Source organism: Coregonus lavaretus (genome assembly GCF_964263955.1).
Source record: "Coregonus lavaretus genome assembly, contig: HAP1_SCAFFOLD_9644, whole genome shotgun sequence".
NCBI classification, from domain to species: domain Eukaryota; kingdom Metazoa; phylum Chordata; class Actinopteri; order Salmoniformes; family Salmonidae; genus Coregonus; species Coregonus lavaretus.
Window position 1 is genome coordinate 1 of NW_028166827.1, and position 13,792 is coordinate 13,792.

Below are 13,792 nucleotides of genomic sequence, written 5' to 3' on the forward strand. Positions count from 1 at the left end.
ATGTTCTAGCCATTTCCAATACCCTTTCTCTGGAGTAAGTCTGACTGGACCCAGGTACATCAAGCATTGTTTGTAAAGGGAAACCTATCAGAATTGTATTTTTATTTTAGTTGGATTGCAAGATAGGACGGCATATTTGGAATCCATTTGGGAATGGTGGTCGAATCTACAGATAATCCATAAAGAGGAAGTATTTTCAAAGGGCCTTTGTCCTAAAGACATTTATAGGCTGTTTTACATTAGCTGAATCCTGTCCTAAAGAAATGTATAGGCTGTGTTTAACATTAGCTGAATCCTGTCCTAAAGACATTTATAAGGTGTTTTACATTAGCTGGATCCTGTCCTAAAGACATTTATAGGCTGTTTTACATTAGCTGAATCCTGTCCTAAAGAAATGTATAGGCTGTGTTTAACATTAGCTGAATCCTGTCCTAAAGACATTTATAAGGTGTTTTACATTAGCTGGATCCTGTCCTAAAGACATTTATAGGCTGTTTTATATTAGCTGAATCTTGTCCTAAATACATATTTATTGGCTGTGTTATACATTAGGTGAATCCTGCTGGGGAGTGAAAGGAACAAGGAAGAAGAATTCAGATGAGGGCCCTCTTCGACATGCCCTTGGTCTAGGATGTGGTGCACACATTCCATACTGCCAGGCAGGAAATTAACACTTCTGTTCCCTTCACATTAAAAAAGAAGGCACTGGCAATGTCTCAAATGGACACAAATGTCCCAAATGTCCTAAAAGTGTGACAAAGGACCAGTGTGTGTTTGTGTGTGCGCACTTAGAAAAAAGGGTTGCAAAAGAGTTCTTTGGATGACCCCAAAGGAGAACCCTTTTTGGTTCTAGGTAGAACCCGTTTTGGTTTTAGGTAGTACTCTTTTGGGTTCCGTGTAGCATCCTCTGTGGAAAGGGTTCTACATGGAACCCAAAAGGGTTCTTTAAAAGGTTATCCTATGGGGACAGCCAAAGAACCCTTTTAGGTTCTAGATAGCACCTTTTTTTTCTAAGAGTGTAGTGTGATCAGCAAATTGATATAGACATGACTATATTGAAATGGCTTGGGGGAAGGAGACTAGTGTGGCCAAATCCTCCACTCAAACAGGAGAGCCCCCTTGTTATACCTGCACAGACTGGTTTCCTCAAAAAGGTTTGATTTTAACCATCATTCCAGTGTCCTTTGCGCACACACACACACGGACGCGTGCACACACAAACACACACGCACACACGCACACACACACACAAGCAATCAGGGACCTTAGATGTTGTCTGATGCACTGCATCTGGAACTGGTTGGCTATCCGTTTACAGAGCAGCAACCCAGAGAAATCCATTTAATACAGATGCTTCATGTTGCCTCAGGTCTGATTTACTAGTTGCATGTTTGGCCACCTGTGCTCTGAAGTCATTAAATGTTGGCTCTTGATTTTATTGGGGATTTATTATTCTCCTAAATTGATGGGATGACTAACTTAGAAAGAATGCATTCTTGACTGGGCTAATGTAGGTTGTGACACCTGGCAAGGCTGTGATTGATGTGAAGAGCTGTTTTAGGGGGTAAAATAAGATAAGGATTGTGTCTTCAAATTCTAGACTATACTGGTTCTTTGTGATATGTGAGCCTTCCTTGGACGTAGGAATGATGTCTAAGGGAGCTGGCTCTTCTCACTATGATAAGTTGTTATGATAATCTTGTGCCTGGCTGAAGTGTGCAACAAATGGCGCCGAGGAGATGAGACCAACCCCTGAACCAACGGATTGGCTGAGAAAGTTTAAACCACACTCAGTCCTCTACTCTAATTGGCCAGCAGAGAAGTGGGAAATTCCCTCTGTCAGAGTATTTGAGTATTGAATCTGAAACAATGTGTTAGTTGTCTGGGGTGTCCTGCGAGACATCTCAGAGAGCCCGTATATACGAAACATCATATTTACCATTGAAGGTTTTTGCATTAATTAAAATAACTAGTATATCTTAGAAGTCGTGTTGACCTCTTTTGTTCCTAATACCAGATTTGAATTGACGCGACTTTGACAATTTTACTGTAAGATACTCAAATTGTCACGGTACCCTTTCCTCCCCCTCCACATTGCCTCCCTCCCTCCCCCCAAATGCCACAAACTATTTAAGAAATGTATAATCTAATTTAGGCACTGACATGTGTAACCGGTGTGAAATGGCCAGCTAGCGGTGCGCACTAGTGGCATTCTAATCGGTGACAACACTCTCTGAGACCTTGAAGTAGTTGTTTCCCTTGCTCTGCAAGGGCCGTGGCTTTTGTGGAGCGATAGGTACCGATGCTTCGTGGGAGGCAGTTGTTGATGTGTTCATAGGATACCTATTTCGAGCCCAGATTGGGGTGAGGAGAAGGACGGAAGTAACACTGTTGCACATGCATGAGTAGTACAAAATAATGTTATGATGTAAGAAACATTTATAAATGAAGACTTGAATGATTTTTTGACATGTTCCTGTGATTTGTAGGATGTCACAGGATGCTATGTTTAAATTAGATCGAACCACATTTCAGTTGAATCTGTTGTCAACACAACTTGATCTGATAAACAGCAACTCTCTGTGTTCCAACAGTTGATCTGTCCATGTTTGTGTTTCAAGGAGAGAGACTAGAGAAACGTTCCAACATGGAGGGGACACAGGGCCTCCTGGCCATCTTCACCATAGCAGCATGTTTTCTAGTCAACGGAGCACAAAAAACAGGTAAGCATGTTTGTCTCCTGACATCTGAATCAGTCCAGAATGCAGAACACAGTCCAGAATGGCATAAACAGAGAAGCGTTGAAGAAATACCACACAAATACAAAATTACGACCAACTCGTTGGGGGTTTAGACTGTTGAGCAGTTATAAGAAATGTGTTTTTATAAAAGCACTGTACAAATAATATTTGATTAATCGATTGATTGATTGATTAATTGCATTCATTGCATTCTTGTGGTTTAGACATGTGTAAGAAATTCCATTGGCTGACGACTGTTCTCTTCCTCTCCCAGTCTGCAAGGAAGAGGCCGTGGCAGACATCGTCTTCCTGGTGGACGGCTCATGGAGCGTTGGCTCAGAGAACTTCAAGCAGATCCGCCAGTTTTTGTACACGCTGGTCAACAGCTTTGACGTGGCCCCCGACCAGGTGCGCATCGGTCTGGTCCAGTACAGCAACACGGTGCGCACCGAGTTCCTCCTTAACACCTTCCAGGACAAACAGGACATACTGCAGTACATCAACAACCTGCCTTATATGGGTGGTGAAACCAAGACGGGCCTGGGCCTGGACTTCCTACTGAACGAGCTCTTTGTTGACCGAGCCGGGAGCCGAGTGAACGAGAACGTGCCCCAGATCGCCGTGGTGATCACTGACGGCAAATCGCTGGACAAAGTGGGGCTGCATGCCCTTAAGCTGAAGAAGCGGGGCGTCACACTGTACGCCATCGGGATCAAAGAAGCAGACGAAGATCAGCTGAAGGAGATCGCCACTACGCCTCACGACCAGCACGTGTACAGCGTGTCGGACTTTGCCGCGCTGCAGGGGATCTCCCAGATCCTCGTCCAGATGCTGTGTACTACCATAGAAGAGGCAAAGAGACCGATCTCCCAAGTGGTCCAAGGTACTATAACAGTGTATTCATTGTTTAAATTTGAAAAATATTCTTTATAAATAAATTACATTAAGTATTATTTTCCTTCGTCTCCAGAGTGCCGCAGTGCCACAGTGGCTGACATTGTGTTCCTTGTGGATGGCTCCACCAGCATCAGCCCTACAAATTTCCAGGAGGTTCGGAGGTTTCTCCACAGCTTCATCGAGGGGCTGGATATCGGAGCGGACAAGGTTCGCGTAGGACTGGCCCAGTTCAGTAACGAGATCCAGAAGCAATTCCATTTGGGTGAACATACGGACAAAAGGGCCCTACTGGAACAAGTGGACAGGCTTCCACAGCTCGGGGGAGGCACAGACACCGGCAAAGCCATTACCGTCCTTCGGGAAGAGTTTTTCACCACGGCCAAAGGGAGCCGCGCTGATCAGAGGGTGCCTCAGATTGCTGTGGTGCTCACCGACGGGGAGTCTGAGGACGACGTAGTGCCGCCAGCCAAGGCGCTAAGGCAGCATGGGGTCATTGTGTTTGCTATTGGAGTGGGGGCAGCCAACATCACCGAGCTGAAGGCTATCGCTAACAGGCCCCACGAGCATTTCCTGGTCAGCATTGAACGTTTCCAGGCCCTACAGACACTTTCTCAGGGTCTGCTGCAGACTGTCTGTGTCTCCATAGAGAACCAGAGGATGGGTAAGATACTTTTATAAGGTAACATACTGTATGTTGTAACAAATGGTGAATGTTGGACCTGCAAAGTGTCTAATCCAAGAGACTTGCTATAGTTGTACCTGTTCTAAACAAAAGTATTCAACCTTGAGAGGCAGACATTGTCTACTGCCACTTGTGCCAACATAAAAGTCTATATTAAAAGGACCACTTCTAAAAATGAAAAATTAAATATGGCATACATTCACACTGCTGTCATAACAATTATTATTTCCTTTATTTTAATATGTTTTCAGCTCTGATCCCAAAGTTCTCTGATGTCTTCTTCCTGGTGGACAGCAATATGATGCAGGCAGACTTCCAGCAGGTCAGAACCCTTCTGATGCGATTGGTCAACCAACTCAACCCGAGCAGTAAAACCACGCGCCTGGGTCTGGCCCAGTTTGCCCAGGACACCAAGGTGGAGTTCTTACTGAACACCCACAACACCAAGGAAGAGTACGTGGCGGCGTTCAAGAAATTCAGGCTGCCGCTGCGCCCCAACAGGTCTCGTTACTTGGGCGATGCCCTGGAATACGCCCGCACACACTTCTTCACCACAGCGTCTGGTGGCCGTAACGAACAAGGCTACCGGCAGTTTCTAGTCACAGTGACAGGGGGGGATTCGAAGGATAACGTGATGAAGGTGGCACGCACTATCAAATCTGAAGGGACAACCATTGTGTCCATCGGGTTGGGTGAATCTACACTTCCAGACCTAAAAGTAATGGCCACCTCGCCATTCTTTTACCAAACTACATCCATTGCCTCCGTGCTAAAGACTGTCTTTGAGACTGAAGAGGAGGTGGTCACTGTGACTGATGGTAAGGGCATTTCATTTGGGGATTTGTGGTGAATTAAGTGAATATCTGATCTCCTGTGAAATAATTCCTCATGCATAAAGGATAAGAGCTGTTGACTAACAATTTCCTCTCTATTGCAGATTGCAGTGAAGCTTCGCTGGCTGACATTGTGTTTATAGTTGATGAATCTTCGAGCATTGGAACTGCAAACTTCCAGCTGGTTCGTGGATTCATCCACAAGATAGTGGACGGCCTGGAAGTGAACTTCAACAGGGTGAGGGTGGGCATCGTCCTCTACAGCAACAAGGCCTCGGCTCAGGTCTACCTCAACTCCTTCCAAGAAAAAAGTAATATCCTTCAGTACATCAAGATCTTGCCCTACCGTCGCGGTCTCACGTACACTGGCGAGGCCCTGGAGTATGCCAGGGAGAAGATGTTTATCAAGGAGAGGGGCAGTCGGATAGAACAGGGGGTGCAGCAGGTTGCGATTGTCATCACAGACGGAAAGTCCCAGGACAACGTAACTTCTCATGCTGCTGCACTGCGCCGAGCTGGCATCACTGTCTACGCAGTGGGGATCAAGGATGCTGACGAGAACGAGCTGAGACAGATCGCTTCAGATCCCCCTAACAAGCACGTATTAAATGTGGACAGCTTTGCCAAGCTCAAGACCCTGGAGAAGAGCCTAAAGAGGAGTGTGTGCTACAACATCCTCAAAAAAGCAGTCAAAGACAACGCAAGGACATACACTGCCAAGCAAAGTGAGATCAAAATGACTCCACCAATGCTTCTTGTTGTTTAATTTCAAATCAAATCAAAATCAAATTTTATTGGCCACATGCGCCGAATACAACAGGTGCAGACATTACAGTGAAATGCTTACTTACAGCCCTTAACCAACAGTGCATTTATTTTTAATAAAAATGTAAAATAAAACAACAACAAAAAAGTGTTGAGAAAAAAAAGAGCAGAAGTAAAATAAAATAACAGTAGGGAGGCTATATATACAGGGGGGTACCGGTGCAGAGTCAATGTGCGGGGGCACCGGCTAGTTGAGGTAGTTGAAGTAATATGTACATGTGGGTAGAGTTAAAGTGACTATGCATAAATAATTAACAGAGTAGCAGCAGCGTAAAAAGATGGGGTGGGGGGGGCAGTGCAAATAGTCTGGGAAGCCATGATTAGCTGTTCAGGAGTCTTATGGCTTGGGGGTAGAAGCTGTTGAGAAGTCTTTTGGACCTAGACTTGGCACTCCGGTACCGCTTGCCGTGCGGTAGCAGAGAGAAAAGTCTATGACTATAGTGGCTGGAGTCTTTGACAATTTTGAGGGCCTTCCTCTGACACCGCCTGGTATAGAGGTCCTGGATGGCAGGCAGCTTGGCCCCAGTGATGTACTGGGCCATACGCACTACCCTCTGTAGTGCCTTGCGGTCGGAGGCCAAGCAGTTGCCATACCAGGCGATGATGCAACCAGTCAGGATGCTCTCGATGGTGCAGCTGTATAATTTTTTGAGGATCTGAGGACCCATGCCAAATCTTTTCAGTCTCCTGAGGGGGAATAGGCTTTGTCGTGCCCTCTTCACGACTGTCTTGGTGTGTTTGGACCATGATAGTTCGTTGGTGATGTGGACACCAAGGAACTTGAAGCTCTCAACCTGTTCCACTACAGCCCCGTCGATGAGAATGGGGGCATGCTCAGTCCTCTTTTTTTTCCTGTAGTCCACAATCATCTCCTTTGTCTTGGTCACGTTGAGGGAGAGGTTGTTATCCTGGCACCACACGGCCAGGTCTCTGACCTCCTCCCTATAGGCTGTCTCATCATTGTCGGTGATCAGGCCTACCACTGTTGTGTCGTCGGCAAACTTAATGATGGTGTTGGAGTCGTGCCTGGCCATGCAGTCATGGGTGAACAGGGAGTACAGGAGGGGACTGAGCACGCACCCCTGAGGGGCCCCCGTGTTGAGGATCAGTGTGGCAGATGTGTTGTTACCTACCCTTACCACCTGGGGGCGGCCCGTCAGGAAGTCCAGGATCCAGTTGCAGAGGGAGGTGTTTAGTCCCAGGATCCTTAGCATAGTGATGAGCTTTGAGGGCACTATGGTGTTGAATGCTGAGCTGTAGTCAATGAATAGCATTATCACGTAGGTGTTCCTCTTGTTCAGGTGGGAAAGGGCAGTGTGGAGTGCAATAGAGATTGCATCATCTGTGGATCTGTTGGGGCGGTATGCAAATTGGAGTGGGGTCTAGGGTTTCTGGGATAATGGTGTTGATGTGAGCCATGACCAGCTTTTCAAAGCACTTCATGGCTACAGACGTCAGAGCTACGGGTCGGTAGTCATTTAGGCAGGTTATCTTAGTGTCCTTGGGCACGGGGACTATGGTGGTCTGCTTGAAACATGTTGGTATTACAGACTCAGTCAGGGAAAATGTCAGTGAAGACACTTGCCAGTTGGTCAGCACATGCTCGGAGTACACGTCCTGGTAATCCGTCTGGCCCTGCGGACTTGTGAATGTTGACCTGCTTAAAAGTCTTACTCACATCGGCTACGGAGAGCGTGATCACATAGTCATCCGGAATAGCTGGTGCTCTCATGCATGCTTCAGAGTTGCTTGCCTCGAAGCGAGCATAGAAGTGGTTTAGCTCGTCTGGTAGGCTTGTGTCACTGGGAAGCTTGCGGCTGTGCTTCCCTTTGTAGTCTGTAATAGTTTTCAAGCCCTGCCACATCCGACGAGCGTCAGAGCCGGTGTAGTACGATTCAATCTTAGTCCTGTATTGACTCTTTGCCTGTTTGATGGTTCGTCGGAGGGCATAGCGGGATTTCTTATAAGCGTCCGGGTTAGAGTCCCGCTCCTTGAAAGCGGCAGCTCTACCCTTTAGCTCAGTGCGGATGTTTCCTGTAATCCATGGCTTCTGGTTGGGGTATGTATGTACGGTCACTGTGGGGACGACATCATCGATGCACTTATTGATGAAGCCAGTGACTGATGTGGTGTACTCCTCAATGCTTTCTGAAGAATCCCAGAACATGTTCCAGTCTGTGCTATCAAAACAGTCCTGTAGCATAGCATCTGCGTCATCTGACCACTTTTTTATTAACCGAGTCACTGGTGCTTCCTGCTTTAGTTTTTGCTTATAAGCAGGAATCAGGAGGATAGAGTTATGGTCAGATTTGCCAAATGGAGGGCGAGGGAGAGCTTTGTATGCGTCTCTGTGTGTGGAGTAAAGGTGGTCTAGAGTTTTTTTTCCTCTGGTTGCACATTTAACATGCTGGTAGAAATTAGGTAGAACAGATTTAAGTTTCCCTGCATTAAAGTCCCCGGCCACTAGGAGCGCTGCCTCTGGATGAGCGTTTTCCTGTTGACTTATGGCCTTATACAGCTCATTCAGTGCAATCTTAATGCCAGCATTGGTTTGTGTTGGTAAATAGATGGCTATGAAAAACAGGAAAAACACACATAATAGTACAATTGGTTAGAGGGCTGTAAAACGGCAGCCATCTTCTCCGGCGCCATTTGTAGAGGAATGTAGATAAAGATGCGGTGTACGAGATGACACCAGTGTTTTCTTTTCTCTTTCCATTCTAGGCTGTTTGCAGACAGACGAAGCAGACATCTTCTTCCTGATCGACCAATCTGGAAGTATTAAAGTTCAAGACTTTGCTGACATGAAGAAGTTTATTAACGAATTCATACCCACATTCCACATTGGGCCGCATCATGTCCGCATGGGTGTGGTAAAGTACTCTGATGAACCAGATCTTGAGTTTGACTTGACAACCTACCTTGACCAACTTTCAGTGAAGAATGCAGTGAATGGTATCATCCAACGTGGAGGCGGGACAATGACCGGATTAGCGCTGACCTCTATGGGTCCCTACTTTGATCGGGCTAAGGTCACCCGTAGTCACAAGGTCCGCAAGTACCTCATTGTCATCACGGACGGGGAGTCTCAAGACAACGTGAAGGTTGAAGCAGCAAAGCTGAGGGCGCAGGGCATCACCATATATGCAATTGGGGTGAATCAAGCCAACGATACACAGCTGCTGGAGATTGCTGGCAGCCAAGAGAATAAGTTCTTTGTCAACAGCTTTGACGCACTGAAACCAATAAAAAATGAAATCATCACAGATATCTGCTCCCCTGATAGTAAGGCAATCTCTAATGTTTTTAAGTGTTGCATCTTCTTTTCTGATTTCAGTAAAAATATGAAACACCTCGTCTCTTGCCAGGGATTGATTATGAGCACACACTGAGTTATAACATCAGCAAAATTACTATTTGTTCTCTTTTCACAGTTTGCAAGGACATGCAGGGGGATGTCCTCTTCTTGATCGACAGCTCAGGGAGCATCAACAACGAAGACTTCCAGAAGATGAAGCTCTTCATGCAATCCATCATCAACAAATCTGTGATAGGCCTGGATAAAGTGCGCGTGGGCATCATACAGTTCAGCATCAACCAACAAGTGATCTTTCCTCTCAACGAGCACATTGATAAGAAAGGCATGTTGCAGGATGTACAAACAATGCAACAGTTAGGCGGGGGCACACACACCGGCAAAGCCCTGTCCTACACCTCGCAGTTCTTTGACCCACCGAAAGGGGGGCGCACTAACGTGAAGCAGTTCCTGATTATTGTAACCGATGGTGAGGCGCAGGATGAGGTAAAGGCTCCTGCCAAGAAACTTCAAGACAAGGGTGTGATCATCTACGCCATTGGGGTGGTCAATGCCAACAATACACAGCTGCTGGAGATCAGTGGCGCACAGGAGAGAGTCTACTCCGAGAGGGACTTTGATGCACTCAAGGCTTTGGAGAGGCAACTGGCATTGGCAATCTGTGATCCGGAGAGAGGTGAGTGCCACTTGGTTCACGAAACATTACTTAAAAGCAGCAATGTGTTCGCATTTCTTAGATTTTGACATTGATATTTTCCTCCATCTCTTCTTCTCTTCCACCAGAGTGTGTGAGGACGGAGATCGCAGACATTATTTTCTTGGTGGACGGCTCCACCAGCATCAGCAAAGAGAATTTTGCCATCATGAAAAACTTCATGATGTCCGTGGTCAATGAAACCTCTGTTGGGGAGAAGCAGACACGCTATGGTCTGATTGTCTTTTCAGACAACCCCAAGTCTATATTCACGCTCAACGAATACAAATCTAAGAGAGACGTCAATAGTGCCATCACAAAGCTTATAGAGCCCAATGGAGACACCTACACTGGCAAGGCTCTCAATTATTCCTTGGGTTATTTTGGTGCACAGTACGGCGGGCGAAAGGCCCTAAATGTCCCCCAGTGGCTGATGGTGATCACAGACGGTGAGGCTACTGACCCCAATGACCTAGCTGGGCCAGCCAAGGAGCTACGGGACAATGGGATCATAGTCTATAGCATCGGTGTGGTTAGAGCAAATAAGCAACAGCTTGAGCTCATGGCAGGGGACACGAATAAGGTTTTCTTTGTGGATGACTTCCATAAACTAGACACACTGCACAAAAATATTTCCTTGGAATTCTGCAACACCAGCAAACCAGGTAAGGCAGAATGCAACTGTAAAAATATCTAAACTGAAAGCATAAAGCCTGTTGAAATTAGATGGTTCAATATGATCTGATGTCTTCTCTTCTCCTCTTAGTCTGTGAAAAAACGCAGGGGGATCTGGTCTTGTTGATTGACAGCTCAGGGAGCATCAGCACCACCGACTTCACTATCATGAAGAAGTTTGCCTCAGACCTTGTTTCCAGCTTCAACATTTCAGAGCAGTCGTTCCGGGTGGGAGTCGCCCAGTTCAGCAGTGATCCGAAAAAGGAGTTCTTCTTGAATGAGTATTACACAGAAGCAGAGGTGAACAACCAGATAAACAAGATGAGTCAGATTAGTTCCACGACGAACATTGGAAAGGCCCTGGACTACGTCCGTACGGAGTACTTCCAACCAGCTAGAGGGAGCCGTATCAATGCCAAGGTCTCTCAGAACCTGGTTGTGATCACGGACGGACATTCAAATGATGTTGTTGTGCATGCAGCAGAGGAACTCAGAGTCATGAACATTGAGGTGTTTGCCATCGGTATAGGGAAAGATCACAAGCCTGTTGAGCTCGGGCAAATCACTCTCAATCCGGAAAGGGTCTTCTCTGTGCAGAACTTTGCCAGCCTGGACAAGATCAAGAAGAAGGTGGTGGATACTATATGCTCCTCCAGTGTACAAAAAACTGATCCGAGTGAGTTAACAGTATGCCCGTTTTCTTTCCTTTCACTCCCTTCCTCTCTTTTCTCTATCTGTCTCTATCTGTCTCTCCTGGCTCAATGTAAAACCCTCATCAAAGAATGCTTATTAGTGTTTGAAAAACAGGCTATTTTACATTGTCTCTCATATTATCCTTGAGTAAACCTCACACATAAAACTTTTGGACTTGTTAAAGGGGTTCATTTGGATGACAAGTAATAATGAGTGTGTCTGTGTCCAATAGGCTGCACCATAGACATCGCCATGGGGTTTGATATTACACGCAGGGCCACCGCCCAGCGGCTCTTCGATGGCCAAGCCCAGCTACAGAACTTCCTGCCACAGATCATCCGCTATGTGTCCAGCCTGAAGGGCCTGTGCTGCGTGGCGGAAGACGGTCCCATTCAGACTAACATTGGCTTCCGTGTGGTGGAGCAGAACGGAAAGGTTCTCTACGACTTCGCATTCGAGATGTACGACGAGAAGATCGTGGAGAAGGTTATGGCCCTGCAGACCTCCCAGACGACATACTTCAACTCCTTCCTCCTGCGCTCCTTCCGCGATAAGTTCCAGAATTCCAATGCTGGTGTGAAGGTGGGCCCAAACACTACATGTCTCCTGTGTGGTTGATCCCAGGCTCCAAAAGTTAATTTCTTAATATCTTTTGTTGGTTATATCACATTGTAATAACAATGTCACAACAACTTTGTCCTTTAGGTGCTGGTGATCTTCTCAGACGGACTCGATGATGATGTGATGAAACTTGAACAAGAGTCGGAACTTCTCCGCACTAAAGGTTAAAGAACCAGGGGCAACCCACAGAAAGTGAAACATTTAAGAAAATTCATGAGACAAAAATGAACATTAAAATCAGTTATTTTATCTCTGTCTTCCATATCACATTTCAGGAAAAGGTATCAACGCCCTGCTTACAGTCGCCTTAGAAGGGGTCCAAAATGCCAACCTTCTTCAGATGGTGGAGTTTGGGCGAGGATTTGGCTACAAGCAGCCACTCAACATAGGCATGCACAATGTGGGAAACACCCTGTTGACACAAATAGTAAGTTCATCATTTTGTGACAACAGAATCAGAACAACCCTTTTAGTTGTGTCTCCCTGTGTTCTAGTAATACTGTATGTCACTTAGACTGGCTAAGACTCTTTGGGCTGACATGTAAGTCCTTTATGTCTCTATCTACAGTAATTCTATTTCCAGTCATATCCCCAGCCTTAGGGATAGAAAAGTATTTCTGATATGTCTGAGTATTTTGGGTCATACTGTACAATGACAAATGTTTGGTTTAGAAAAGGGGATTAAGTGATGTTGTTGAAGGATGTCAGGATGTCAGAAATGACAGAAATGAATTGTGTTCCTGTTTCAGCATGTCAGGATGGAAGTATCAAAACTAGAACTCTGCGATCATGGGAAATGGGACATAGAACCCCATGAAATAGAGTTGTCACTTAGCAACAGAAGCCACTGGAGACAGGCAAAACAGAGCAGTGACATTAGTGGTAGTTTTTAGATTGGCTTTTGAGATGAGTGCCTCCAAAGGTGTCTCCAATTATGAGGGTATGTCAACAAATGACATATTGGATTTCATAACACGTCTTATTCTCTCTCTTTCTCTCCCCCTCTTTCTGCCCCCAGGACACAGTGGCTGAGAGGGAGTGCTGTAATGTGATGTGTAAGTGCACCGGACATGAAGGTATCCGTGGCAACAGAGGAGGCCCAGGCACAAAGGTGAGGCCCTCTGAGCCTTCTTTAAAAAATGATACAGTGTTTTAGATGTGACGTGACACAGTAAGTGAACACTGTTGATATACTGTAAAGAAGATGTGGGTGTATGTACTTCCTCAGTCCTCCCTTTGCCAGTTTCAGTTTCCTTATTTGCTCTTCGTTTCTCTCCTAACAGAGTCAGCCAGGACCAAAAGGACACCCTGGCTTCCCTGGCGAGGAGGGGGGAATTGTAAGTGTGTGTTTTCAGGGAGGGAAGAATAATTGTCAGTGTGTTATTCAGACATCTGACAAATCAAAACATATGAGTTGTGGATGGTGGGCAAGGTCTACAAGTCAGTTTAATAACATGTGACCTTTGACCTTTAAACCAATGACCCTTGTCCTCGCTCTCTGATTCCCCACAGGGCGAGAGAGGTCCACCAGGTCCCACTGGCCCACAGGGACTACAGGGCTGTCCTGGGAGGAGAGGCCTCAAGGTGAGCAGATGGACTACTGACCAACCAAAAATCTATGTTTATAGACTGTCAGGTCTGGAATGTTTCCCATTGGATGTCTTCCCCCGCATCATGGTTCAGAGATCAGATTACATGATTACTTTAAGATATCTAACTGACCCACGGCATGTTCAGAATCAGATTAGATGGAATTATCTGGGACAGGTAACTGCCCCGTGTCATGGTTCAGAGATCAAATTAGATGGGATTATC

General features: G+C 46.1%; 1 protein-coding gene across 1 annotated transcript; it reads left to right on the top strand.

Annotated features, from left to right (window-relative positions):
• Positions 1-2,641: 2,641 nt before the first annotated feature.
• On the top strand, positions 2,642-13,613 carry LOC311114271 (collagen alpha-6(VI) chain-like; the record flags this gene model as incomplete). Its single annotated transcript, XM_084189530.1, has 15 exons — positions 2,642-2,723; positions 3,016-3,624; positions 3,712-4,299; positions 4,572-5,138; positions 5,258-5,878; positions 8,703-9,263; positions 9,413-9,970; positions 10,078-10,653; positions 10,755-11,339; positions 11,589-11,938; positions 12,062-12,140; positions 12,253-12,404; positions 12,996-13,088; positions 13,261-13,314; positions 13,490-13,613. Coding segments are annotated over exons 1-15 (5,593 nt in total), but the record flags the coding sequence as incomplete, so codon positions are not given.
• Positions 13,614-13,792: the final 179 nt, after the last annotated feature.